Here is a 12,937-nt window from a genome sequence, read left to right on the forward strand (position 1 = left end):
CAGTCTTTTCAACAAATATGACCAGCTGCTGTGGTTGGATTGCAAGGAGGGGACTTAGTATTTGCTACAGGTTACTGAGCATCTTCTGAAGAGGCAGGCAATAAGGATTTAACTCAGCAGCAGTACCGCACACCTGTGAAACTACAGTTTGCAAAAGCCTTGTTACTTACCTGTGCTTCTGCTGTTGTATGCTCTTTTATTTTGAGGCACTCTATTTGCTTTTTCAGACTGATTACAAATGTCTAAGAAGTATGAAGTTGCAATGTAATCTCTATGGAATAATTTAACTTGAAATATTTCTCATCTGAGGTCTCATGATGGTGAATGTGAAAGTTGGCCACTGACTCAGTCTCAGGTATGAATTCAAATGCTGTCCTTATGTGCTTTTTAATGCAGACCAGCCACGCTGACTTTTGCACGCTGCTGTCACTTCAAAATACTTTCTCTTGGTCTGTTTATATGTTTAACCTAAACACAGTCTCAGATCTCATGCTGTGGGAACTAAGTGGCTACGTCCTTGGTATAAAGGCATTACTAAAGACTTTACCACTTGCAAATCCTGTTGTTATTTTGAGCAGAAGGAAACCGAACATATTATTTGAGATAACAATTAGGAGGATTTAAACTACAAATCTCCCAAAGACTCACAAGAAGTGCAAAACAATAATCATAGTGAATCAAACCCTAAAATCAGTCTTCTTAGGGTGTTGTGACATTCATAAGCCTAAAATGAAACTTGGGGGAAGAAAAAGGCAGATTCTTCTGCTAATGTCTACCAAATGTACCCATTGTGACACACACGCAAAAGCAGATTAACTTTGATAGAGAGTGACACAGATGAGTTATTCTTAGATATTGTTATGTCTGCTATATCCAACGATTAGTTCAGTGAATTTGGTTCAACAACCACACAAATTAACTCTGCTGGCAGCATGAGACCTACATCTGTGATGAAAATCTTGCCTTGGTAACTAAAGCAAAAATGGTCACAGTATCCTTGTGATAAAGTCTTGGTTAAAGTATGAATGGAAAAGATTATTCCCTACCTTCTCAGCATCCTGCTCAAAAAGCCGGAGTTGAAAGCACTGGTCCAGTTTCAGCTTGCGGACATGCCACATCTGATGCAGGTGTTGCCGGGTGGAATGCAGCTTGTCTAAGAGGCTGGTGATCTTTGGCACAAGGCTTTGAAAATCTGCACTGCCAGGAATGCAGTTCCTACCAGAAAAACCATCACTGCATCTTATGCATTGTAATAACCGCTGACCCTCACGATCTAACTCTTCCACGGGAGCTTTAATCACTTTTTTCTTCAGCTGTGTGTGCTCATCAATCAGCCTTCTTGAGCCCTCAACATCAACTGGAAACTCCTTCCTGGCCAGCATTTCCTGGAGATCCTCCAGCCTTGATAATAAGTGGATTGCACTGTTGAAAAACTCTTCCAAGGAGACACGCAGCTCTATCCATTCATCGTGGTTGTAATCCAACGATCCTTCAAACTCATCTGTCAGCTGAGAAGGGTCTACAAGCTTTGCCAGGCCTTCAACAGATACCATACTTGTCTAAGGAAAGGAGAACAAGAGCATTTGAATCAGCGACTGTCTAATCAGAAATAACAGCGCAATCCATTGAGAGCATGAAGTGATTACTTTCCTTATCAGTGCCTAATTGAAGAAACACTCTAAAAGATGCCAAGGACTATATTTCATTTTGATGAAATAATTGGATTGAAACCTTTTCTATTAATGGCAGTGATTTATTTATTGCAGGACATGATATTTGCTGACATGTCTACGTTTTTCAGCTGGCCTGGTTATCCAGAATGCAGAGTAAGAATGCTTCTGTCAAAGATTAACTCTGTGGGACACTGAACACTTCTCACTGCAGCTGTTCGATAGATGGGTATGATTGCTCATTGAACAGTATCACAGTATTATCAGGGTTGGAAGAGACCTCACAGATCATCAAGTCCAACCCTTTACCACAGAGCTCAAGGCTAGACCATGGCACCAAGTGCCACGTCCAACCTTGCCTTGAACAGCTCCAGGGACGGCGACTCCACCACCTCCCCGGGCAGCCCATTCCAGTGTCCAATGACTCTCTCAGGGAAGAACTTTCTCCTCACCTCAAGCCTAAATTTCCCCTGGTGCAGCCTGAGGCTGTGTCCTCTTGTTCTGGTGCTGGCCACCTGAGAGAAGAGAGCAACCTCCTCCTGGCCACAACCACCCCTCAGGCAGTTGTAGACAGCAATAAGGTCTCCCCTGAGCCTCCTCTTCTCCAGGCTAAACAATCCCAGCTCCCTCAGCCTCTCCTCGTAGGGCTGTGCTCAGGGCCTCTCACCAGCCTCGTCGCCCTTCTCTGGACACGCTCAAGCATCTCAATGTCCCTCCTAAACTGGGAGGCCCAGAACTGAACACATTACTCAAGGTGAGGTCTAACCAGCGCAGAGTACAGGGGCAGAATGACCTCCCTGCTCCTGCTGACCACACCATTCCTGATGCAGGCCAGGATGCCACTGGCTCTCTTGGCCACCTGGGCACACTGCTGGCTCATGTTCAGGCGGGTATCGATCAGCACCCCCAGATCCCTCTCTGTTTGGCTGCTCTCCAGCCACTCTGACCGCAGCCTGTATCTCTGCATGGGGTTGTTGTGGCCAAAGTGCAGCACCCTGCACTTGGAGCTACTGAACGCCATCCCATTGGACTCTGCCCATCTGTGCAGGCGGTCAAGGTCCTGCTGCAGAGCCCTTCTGCCCTCCAACAGGTACATTGTGCAGCAGGGATTTCTTTCCTTGTGCTGTACTCAGGCTAGTGGCTATAGTGCAGCAAAAGTTTTAAGCATATGAACTGAAGCAGGTATTATGGTCTGCCAAAACACAGAATATGCTGCATTTTTCTTCCAGATTATTCCAGTTGGCTTTTGCTCCAGGCAGATCTCTTTCATGTTAGTAATTTCTAATGCAATTAAGCCAAAATCAATGTGAAAGTGAAATGTCATTGGACTATTAACAATTAGAATTTATTGCTAATAGAAATTGCTGCTCGTGAATCATACACAATCAATGGGAGATGGTTTCAATTCCTTCAGACTCAGTAATCAATTACAGAGAAATGTACTGGGTGCCTGGAAAGCAGATTACAGTTTAAGGACACAAACCCTGGTGGCTGTTCCCTCTGACTTAGACCTTTTTTTATTTCCCCCCTGAATATGAGGATACAGTTTCATAAGTTGCTAGAGATTTCCAGTGCTGTCATGTTAACACTCAAGTTGGCAGCCCTTAAAGGCTTGTGATGTTCATCAGTGACTGCACATCTATCCCCTAAAGATCAAGCTTCTAAAGAATGTCAGCGTTTGTGCTCTTCAGAAGTGGAGGCACTCAATAATCACAGCAATCTTGTAAAAGTCATCTGCAAAGAAAAAATACTTTGAGTTCTGTCCATTACCCTGAATCTTGTCCAAAATTGCAGGCTTCCCAATGGTCTAAAGTTAATAATAAAGGTTTTCTTCCAGTTTGTATCCATCTTGCAATGCATTTTGCAACGCATTAAATTGGGATTGCATTGAAATTTTGCTCATCAGAAGATTATTTTAAAACTTTCTTGCATTGTTCCTTGCTTTGGGGAAGGGGGAGGACAGAAGGAAAAGACTAAAAACAAAGGGGAGGGAAGTATGTACCTTCAGAAGGATTTCAAATTTCTAAATCTTCTGACCTGGACACTAACCTCTTAAGACACTTCAGTTTAGAGTTTAACTGCATGTCAAGAAAAGGCTTCCCTTCCTAGGTAACACCTGGGTATTCCCCCTGTGGTGTATCAAGCTAATGCAAGCATTGATCTTATCATGAATACAATTTAACATTTCCTTTTGTGAATTCTGCATTGAATTTCTTTCTTTAGATTTCTTTATTTTAGGAGTTTTTGAGACTGTCATGGAAACAGCCTTAGACAAGTAGGTGGTTAAATGAAGTAGCAGTTTCCCAGGCATCACCCATCTTTCCTTTAGAAATCACTTTTTAAAGTGCTGCTCACTATTTAAATCCTTTTGGTAGGATGAAGGGAATAATCTTGAAGGCATCTCTGAATTAATGCTAACTATGCTGTCTGGTCTCTCTGGGTTTTTTTCCCTCTGTTTTCACTGTGTAATGATCTGTGGATATGCTCCACTCTCTGGACTGTGGCACAGAATAATTCTGCCACAGTCTCACAGCACAAAATCCAGATCATTACCCTCAGCTAAGGGTCATACACTGCCCTGGCACATGCATAATGGTTCCATTAAGCACAAAACCAGAATCTGGCCTTTAAACTGCACTGGTTATTGCTGAGTGTGTAGATGGGAGCAATTCAACAGAGATTTCCTTCGCTTTCCCCTGTAGTCTGTTCCTGCCAAGGATCTTGTGTTTGACCAGAGCTGTGGGAAATCACCATGATGGTTCAGTGCAGAGAAGGTACCTGTGTGCTGCCCCACATAAATCAAATAAATGAGTTATATTGACCTCTGTGGCTTGTTTGATGTTCACAGTTCTTACAAGACAGCATGAGCTGCTTCAGGCTCTGAGCCTACTGACAAACAGTAGCATCCAAAAGAATCATTTAAATGAAAGTTCTTGGATTATGGTGGTGAATATTGCAGGGGATCTACTGTATGGTGGGCCACAATTTAAGAAATCTTTTCAAAATCATAGAACTGAAGGTACTCATTGGTTCCAAGTGTCTGCAGGTGGTCAGATAGACAGCAAAAGCTCTGACTCTTTTCCTCTGATACAAAAAATTGTGAACCATTACAGACACCCATGTGAACAGCCCAGCAGACATAATAAGGCTGAAAGGTAAACACACACAAAATGAAAATACCTTTAATGTGTGCCACCATATACAAGAAATGAGTCTAGAGCCTCTACATAACACAGACTCAAAGCTGTAACTATGAAGAACAGTTTAACCACAGTTTACTCTTTGACATAACACCAGCTCCTCATAAAATATATTAAACCTCCAATAAGAATTAATTCAATTTTAAAATATCCCTGGAGGTGTTCAAGAAAAGCCTGGATGAGGCACTCAGTGCCATGGTCTAGTTGACTGGTTAGGGCTGGGTGCTAGGTTGGACTGGATGATCTTGGAGGTCTCTTCCAACCTGGTTGATTCTATGATTCTATGATTCTGTGTGATCTGGTATAGGTGATCCTGCTCTGGTAGAGGGTTGGACTAGATGATCTTTTGAGATCACTTCCAGCCCCTGACATTGTGTGATTCTCTCATTCAAAAGGTTTGGGATCTATGTGGGTTTTTTTCCCCTGAACAAAACTTCGTATCAGAGAAAATGTTTTACCATATCACACTCACCTCAAAGATGAACTTGGAACTGCCGAAGTTTGTTTTCTGCTTCTGCCAGAAATTATCAGGTTTTATAATCAGAGCAACATGAATCTCGGCAGGAAAGGCTTCTTGAAGGGTTTTTAGGAGAGGCTTGATCAAGTCCCACTTGGATCCTCGCATATCGATAATAACAGTGAATCCTCGCTTACAAACATCTTCACTGTGGGGATAAAAGCATTAATATTGTAGATAGCCAAACCAAGACTTAACTTTTGTTGCTAGTGTACAATGCCCCAGAGCAAAACAAGGGATGATATACTTCAAAATAAAAGGCAAAAGGTATTACAGCATAAAGACTATACGGAAGGTTGTATTAATGTTACCACATTCTAATTTATATGAAATTCAAGTATATATCACAGTGTGACCTCTGATTTTCCAAATACATGTCTGTGCTAGTTTGAACACCTAAACCATCACAATGCCATTCAGATTATCACTGAAAACACAGATACTTTCAGACAGTTGAAAATAGAATCAAATATATCTGTACAGGAGTCATTTCTGTGTGCATACAATGGATTCTGCTTTCAACGTGTTAAATTCAACCTACAGCCAAAGTCAACCATCAGGATTCAGACTTGATGTGGCCCTGGGCAGCATGGTCTCATTGGAGAAGTCCCTGCTCATTGCAGAAGAGTTGGAAATGATCACAGTATCACAGTATCACAGTATCACCAAGGTTGGAAGAGACCTCACAGATCATCAAGTCCAACCCTTTACCACAGAGCTCAAGGCTAGACCATGGCACCAAGTGCCACGTCCAACCCTGCCTTGAACTGCCCCAGGGACGGCGACTCCACCACCTCCCCGGGCAGCCCATTCCAGTGTCCAATGACTCTCTCAGTGAAGAACTTTCTCCTCACCTCCAGCCTAAATTTCCCCTGGCACAGCCTGAGGCTGTGTCCTCTCGTTCTGGCGCTGGTCACCTGAGAGAAGAGAGCAACCTCCTCCTGGCCACAACCACCCCTCAGGTAGTTGTAGACAGCAATAAGGTCACCCCTGAGCCTCCTCTTCTCCAGGCTAAACAATCCCAGCTCCCTCAGCCTCTCCTCGTAGGGCTGTGCTCAAGGCCTCTCACCAGCCTCGTCACCCTTCTCTGGACATGCTCAAGCATCTCAGTGTCCTTCCTAAACTGGGGGGCCCAGAACTGAACACAGCACTCAAGGTGTGGTCTAACCAGTGCAGAGTACAGGGGCAGAATGATCTCCCTGCTCCTGCTGACCACACCATTCCTGATGCAGGCCAGGATGCCACTGGCTCTCTTGGCCACCTGGGCACTCTGCTGGCTCATGTTCAGGTGGGTATCAATCAGCACCCCCAGATCCCTCTCTGTCTGGCTGCTCTCCAGCCACTCCGACCCCAGCCTGTATCTCTGCATGGGGTTGTTGTGGCCAAAGTGCAGCACCCTGCACTTGGAGCTATTGAACCCCATCCCATTGGACTCTGCCCATCTGTCCAGGCGGTCAAGGTCCCGCTGCAGAGCCCTTCTGCCCTCCAACCCAGCCACATCTGCCCCCAGCTTAGTGTCATCTGCAGACTTGCTGATGACTGACTCCATGATGACCTCTCAGGGTCCTTTCCAAACCAACGCAATCTGTAAACCTGTGAATCTTGTACCTTACCACTGATGGCCACTTGTAAACTGAGCATCTTCATTTTTAGAGGCTCCTTTAGGGGCTTTTTTAAAAGTGCGATTTCCAGAAATTATCCAGCAGATATTCCTTGGAAGGAAGGTCCTTGTGAGACATCATGCACACTCTTAAAATTGGGGTCCTTTTCCCTCTGGATTGATTGTCCAGGGATACCCCAAATTCCTCTCTTCTCCCTCTCACTCTGTGGGTTTAAATGGGAGAAGAAAGGCGCAAAAACTGCTTCCCCCCTGCCCTGCAGGCTTGAAGAGGGGCAGCAAAAGACTGCCTTACTGCATGTGGGCTGGCCCACCTGGAAGCCCACACTGAAATCAGGCTGGTGACTGGCTGTGTTTTCACATCCAGTAAAAATGGTAAATGAACTCTTTGTTTAGAAAAGGGATAAATACAGCAAGGGCTCCCACCTTCAGAGTTCCCATCTAGAGAGTCCCCTGGCACTGTGAAGGACAAGTTCCTGTTGTGACTGGACCATCCCTGCTTTTGGACAGCTCCTACTATCCTCTGGCTCTTGGTTTTATCCTGTCCCTGCTCTCGGATGGTGCTCCCCACTTCTGCAGGCTTCTGTGCAAACCAGCAGGCTTGACAAGCCTGGGGTCCTGAGAGAGAGAGAGCTGGTGGCACCTGGACCTCCCTCTCTCAGACCCTGTCAGTAACCAGCTTCCTGGCTGCCTCCCGGACTGGGGGCCCTAGCAGTTTCCGCTCTCCGCTGCCACTTGGAAGGCAGCATCGTTCCACGACATTGATCTTCCAAACGTTGCAGGAACTTTTTGAATCTGCATTTACACTTTCTGCTCCTTCCAAAAAGTTAAAGGCAGTTATCTGGCCTGGTCATTGGCAACACGTGAGGCCCAACAGTACCACCACATCAGTTTGCAAATATATCTTTCCTTTTCCCTCAGGAGAAGAGAGGAGAAATAATAAAAGAACAGTATCACAGTATCACAGTATCACCAAGGTTGGATGAGACCTCATAGATCATCAAGTCCAACCCTTTACCACAGAGCTCAAGGCTAGACCATGGCACCAAGTGCCATGTCCAATCCTGCCTTGAACAGCCCCAGGGACGGCGACTCCACCACCTCCCCGGGCAGCCCATTCCAGTGTCCAATGACTCTCTCAGGGAAGAACTTTCTCCTCACCTCCAGCCTAAATCTCCCCTGGCACAACCTGAGGCTGTGTCCTCTTGTTCTGGTGCTGGCCACCTGAGAGAAGAGAGCAACCTCCTCCTGGCCACAACCACCCCTCAGGTAGTTGTAGACAGCAATAAGGTCACCCCTGAGCCTCCTCTTCTCCAGGATAAACAATCCCAGCTCCCTCAGCCTCTCCTCGTAGGGCTGTGCTCAAGGCCTCTCACCAGCCTCGTCGCCCTTCTCTGGACACGCTCAAGCATCTCAATGTCCCTCCTAAACTGGGGGGCCCAGAACTGAACACAGGACTCAAGGTGAGGTCTAACCAGTGCAGAGTACAGGGGCAGAATGACCTCCCTGCTCCTGCTGACCACACCATTCCTGATGCAAGCCAGGATGCCACTGGCTCTCTTGGCTACCTGGGCACACTGCTGGCTCATGTTCAGGCAGGTATTGATCAGCACCCCCAGATCCCTTTCTGTTTGGCTGCTCTCCAGCAGTGATTGAACACGCTGGTTCAAATCAAATCTGGGCAGCTTTTGGTGCGGTTTTACCAGGAACATTCCTCCTCTGAAAAAAGAGGCATGGCACAAAAGTGTCATCCTCCACCTGTAGCATCCAAAATTTGAAGAGATTTAGGAAGTGTTTGTTCATCTGACTGCTCAGCTCTTACACCTGCTATGCATGGTGTTGGAGCCACAAGAGCTATGGTGTCTGCTTGAGGTCTCAAGCACTCTCACTAATGTGAAATGCCCTATCTACAGTAGTGTTGTTTTGGTAAATGAGTAAAAGTCATTGGTGATGCACTAAAAATGCCCAAATGATCTACCAAACATCTGATTAAGAGAGATGTTGAAGTGCTGGAACATGTCCAGAGAAGGGCAATGAAGCTGGTGAAAGGCCTGGAACACAAACCCTATGAGGAGAGGCTGAGGGAGCTGGGGTTGTTTAGCCTGGAGAAGAGGAGGCTCAGGGGTGATCTCATGGCAATCTGCAACTACCTAAAGGGAGGTTGTAGCCAGGTGGGGGTTGGTCTCTTCTCCCAGGCAACCAGCAACAGAACAAGGGGACACAGTCTCAAGTTGTGCCAGGGGAAGTATAGGCTGGATGTTAGGAGGAAGTTCTTGCCAGAGAGAGTGATTGGCATTGGAATGGGCTGCCCAGGGAGGTGGTGGAGGCACCATCCCTGGAGGTGTTCAAGAAAAAGCCTGGATGAGGCACTTAGTGCCATGGTCTAGTTGACTGGATAGGGCTGGGTGCTAGGTTGGACTGGATGATCTTGGAGGTCTCTTCCAACCTGGTTGATTCTATGATTTTTCCTTTTAAAGTGGAATGAAGGTCACAGCCTTCACCAGAGGAAAAGCTGTTGGAAGAAAGAAGAATGGAAAGAAGAAAAGGAGAGGAAAAGAGGAAGAACAGTTGAGAAAGAAGAGAAACATGGCAGAGCATGAATATCTTTTGCAGAGTACATGCAACAGTGAGGTACAGAAGACGAAATCTTTACTACACTAATACAGTACCTCTGACCTTTCTGCAAACAGGCCATCGATAACGCAGACATGAGTGCACGTGTAAAACACCCTAAACTATCAAGTCCTGATAGCACTGGAATGAATCTGATACATGCTGAGGACTGCTATTAGCTGTGGTTATAATGCAGAAATGTTGAAGTTGTTCAGCCTTCACATGGATACACTCAGTGCATAAGCACATGGGACAATTTTCACCATACCTCTCTCAATTCTTAAAGCACTCTTTCTCCTAAGAAGATGCAGCTCCTGCATATCTCACTGAAAACAACCCTATAAAGGTTACAACTAGACTTCTGGGCTGGAACAAGGACAGGGATAGCCTTCATAGGAGGCACACTGGATTAATACATGGAATTTAAAAATAAAAGTCATTAGTGATTTTACTAGTATCTAGAAAGATTTGTGCACACATGGACCACCCTGTGGCAAAGTGGATTTTGCCACATTAAAAGAGAGTTCATGAATTTGAACAGTCTCAACTTCGTTCCAGGAAGGAGCAGTGAAAGACATGAAGCTTGCTCCTCTGTCTTAACGTTATTGGCACATCTAGGGCACATTGTGTGAAACAGTCAGTGCAAAGGAAAACCAGGGAGACCAGGCACTCCCAAACACTATCAGAAATATAGATCTTTTCATTCTCCTTTTACCTGCTGCTGAAAGGTCAGCCATCTGATCCTTCCAGAACTTATGCCAAAAAGGCTGTAAAAGAAGCTTTGTTGGTGGTGCTACTGCCTCCTGCCCTTTGCTACTAGAGCTGAGACAAAGAATCACATCAGAAAAAGATGAATAGAAGTTTTGTGCTGTGGCTGTGGAGAGAGGTGCCTTCAAGAGCACTTACATTATACAAGCAAGCAGTCGGATACTTATCAGGTACTAATAGCTCAGAGGAAAAAGACGGAAATAAGTACTCCTGGGCAGGGATCATCTGCCCTGCTGTGCCTGTCTAGGGAGCCTTGCCTTGCGGGAGGTCTCCAGGTACCTACACACATCACAGAGTCTTAGAGCTGTCTAGAGGGGTTTATTTTTTTTACTCTTCAGAAACCATAAATGCAAATCCAGAGAATTAAAAATAATGAGTAATAACTGTTTGCAACCACAGAACACATATGTGAAAATACAAAAGGCTTACCTAAATGTGGGGACATTTCATAGTGTGAGAAATACATAGAATCATATGTTTGATCCGATCAATTCGTGGCAAGGGGTCACAGACAAGGAGGAAGGGGGGTTTGAATGAAACTGCATTCCTGCTTGCACCACCATGGCAAAAGCCTAAGATAAGAGTAATAAGATCGGGGAGGAGGGAGGCATGTGGAAGAGATAGTCTTTTGCATATTTAAATGGAAATGCATTCCTCCTGGTGCCACCTTTTTGCATGAGCAAACAGAAGAACTAAGACTTCGAAGTTCATGAGGAAGACACTTAAGCAAGACCCCTTACTTCATCAAAGGTTACAAGAGGGACCACCGGATAAAAGGAGACCTGTGTGGAAGAGACATCTCACATTCCTAAAAACTGATAAAGAAAACCCAACCTTTTCTTAGAACTTAGTAATGAATATGTAATAGAATAGGGTATAAAAAGAGAAAACTGAAGGCAAAGGGTGTGCGTTGGGGTACATCAGAGTCTCTCCTTGTACCCAGGCCTGATTGCTTGATTCCTGCAACTCTATTAAAGCCTTAACTTGCATGAACGCCAGTTCATGCCTGTTATTTATGACAATAGGCAATTTAGTTTAAAAACCCTAAAAATGCTCTAAATTCAAGTTGCAACATCCAGATAGTTACAGCTATTGATGAAGTCCAAAAGAAGTCGGCTTTGGGTAGGCAAGATGGCTTTGGGTAGGCAGAATGAAGCACCCATAAATTCCAGTGAGTCATAGCAATCTGTGAAGGCTTGTAATCTTTGACAGTAATTTTTCTTTGATTACTTAAATATGTGTTGAGGAAATGACCCTAGATTCTTTTTGAATAGTCTAGCCATGCTCATGAAATGTATTGATTAAAAGCAACAACTCAAACTCTTCCCAGTTCAGCAACTGGTTAGGAAAAGAATCGGTAATAATCAAGCTTCCCCCACGCATTCTGAGCAGGACATTCCTTATCCCCAGCTCAACCACATAACTCTTACACACAAGGAATCATTTTAGGCTTACAATTAATGATGATTGTGATGCTTAATTTTTTTCTGATACTGACATTTGACCAGGAACTAGAGAAAGCACTCAGACTGAGGTATTTAGACAATCCATCGGCCTTGTGGCTGCGCTCATCTGGACTAGATTTGCAAGGGTGAACACAAAACACTTGGTAGTTGATATGTCACTTCATTTGCTACACTGCTTTTAAAGCAAAAACAAAGACAAGTTTCTAAGTGTACTAAAAATAGCCTAGAATATTTATTAAAGCAACACTTATGATCTGGATTATTTCTTTTTAAAGCATAAAATTGAAACTCAGGAGCAGATGTGATAATTTTGTCAAAATAAATGCCTCCAGTTTGGTTTCTAAGGTTATTTTCTCAGATTTCCTCTTTAATTCAGGCACATTCTAAATTGTATTTTCTTTGGCAAGAGCTGGATTGCTGGATACAAAATGAGTTTAAGGACTTCATGCTTTCTGATTAATCTTTCAAATACCTGTCATTGATTATGCCTATTTTTCATCCTTACAGTTTGGCCAAAGCTTGTGGCATTTAGAAGCTTCAGCACTTGATTAGCTGAAATAACATAATATCTCCATTCTCATTTTGCAGTCGTGAGTTAATGACAAAGCAGCACATTTAGCAAACCTGTTGGACCACTAAAAGCACAGATCTGACATGCACAGCATCTGATTTGTTAACACTGAGAGCAAGATCTCCTATAAGAAGAGACAGCATAACCTTGTCAGGAGACACCCTCAGCATAACAAGTAGCTCTACAAGCATCAATTTGTAAGCACGATATCTGCAGCAACTTAATTATTTTTGAGATCACCATTCCTTTGACAAATGTGGCTGTAGTCAGCCAATTGATTCACAAGCTGAGAGTGGAAAAGGGAGAGGAAGAAGAGAAAAACGTTTTGTGTGAAAGCTTTCAAACACATACTGTTATCCTCATTTCATACTGAGACCAAACTAACTCCACAGCCTAGTTTCCATATCCAAGTGTGCCAAGGATCACTTCATCAATTTATGTGTTAATATTTTTGACCAATTATTATTTTTTAGTCATCTTGTCTCTGGTTTGTTTAGTCACCTTGAAAATAAAG

At 44.3% G+C, this 12,937-nt stretch overlaps 1 protein-coding gene across 14 annotated transcripts in view; it reads right to left on the bottom strand.

Moving 5' to 3' along the window:
* Positions 1-12,937, bottom strand: part of KALRN (kalirin RhoGEF kinase) — a 651,147-nt gene that overhangs the window by 394,970 nt on the left and 243,240 nt on the right. For all 14 annotated transcript variants that reach the window (XM_064156794.1, XM_064156788.1, XM_064156780.1 and 11 more), the window contains exons 5-6: positions 5,343-5,535; positions 1,047-1,559 (exon numbers count right to left, since the gene is read on the bottom strand). In XM_064156794.1, the coding sequence (XP_064012864.1) occupies positions 1,047-1,559; positions 5,343-5,535 (706 nt within the window). The remainder of the gene's footprint in view (positions 1-1,046; positions 1,560-5,342; positions 5,536-12,937) is intronic.

Source organism: Pogoniulus pusillus, chromosome 2 (genome assembly GCF_015220805.1).
Source record: "Pogoniulus pusillus isolate bPogPus1 chromosome 2, bPogPus1.pri, whole genome shotgun sequence".
NCBI classification, from domain to species: domain Eukaryota; kingdom Metazoa; phylum Chordata; class Aves; order Piciformes; family Lybiidae; genus Pogoniulus; species Pogoniulus pusillus.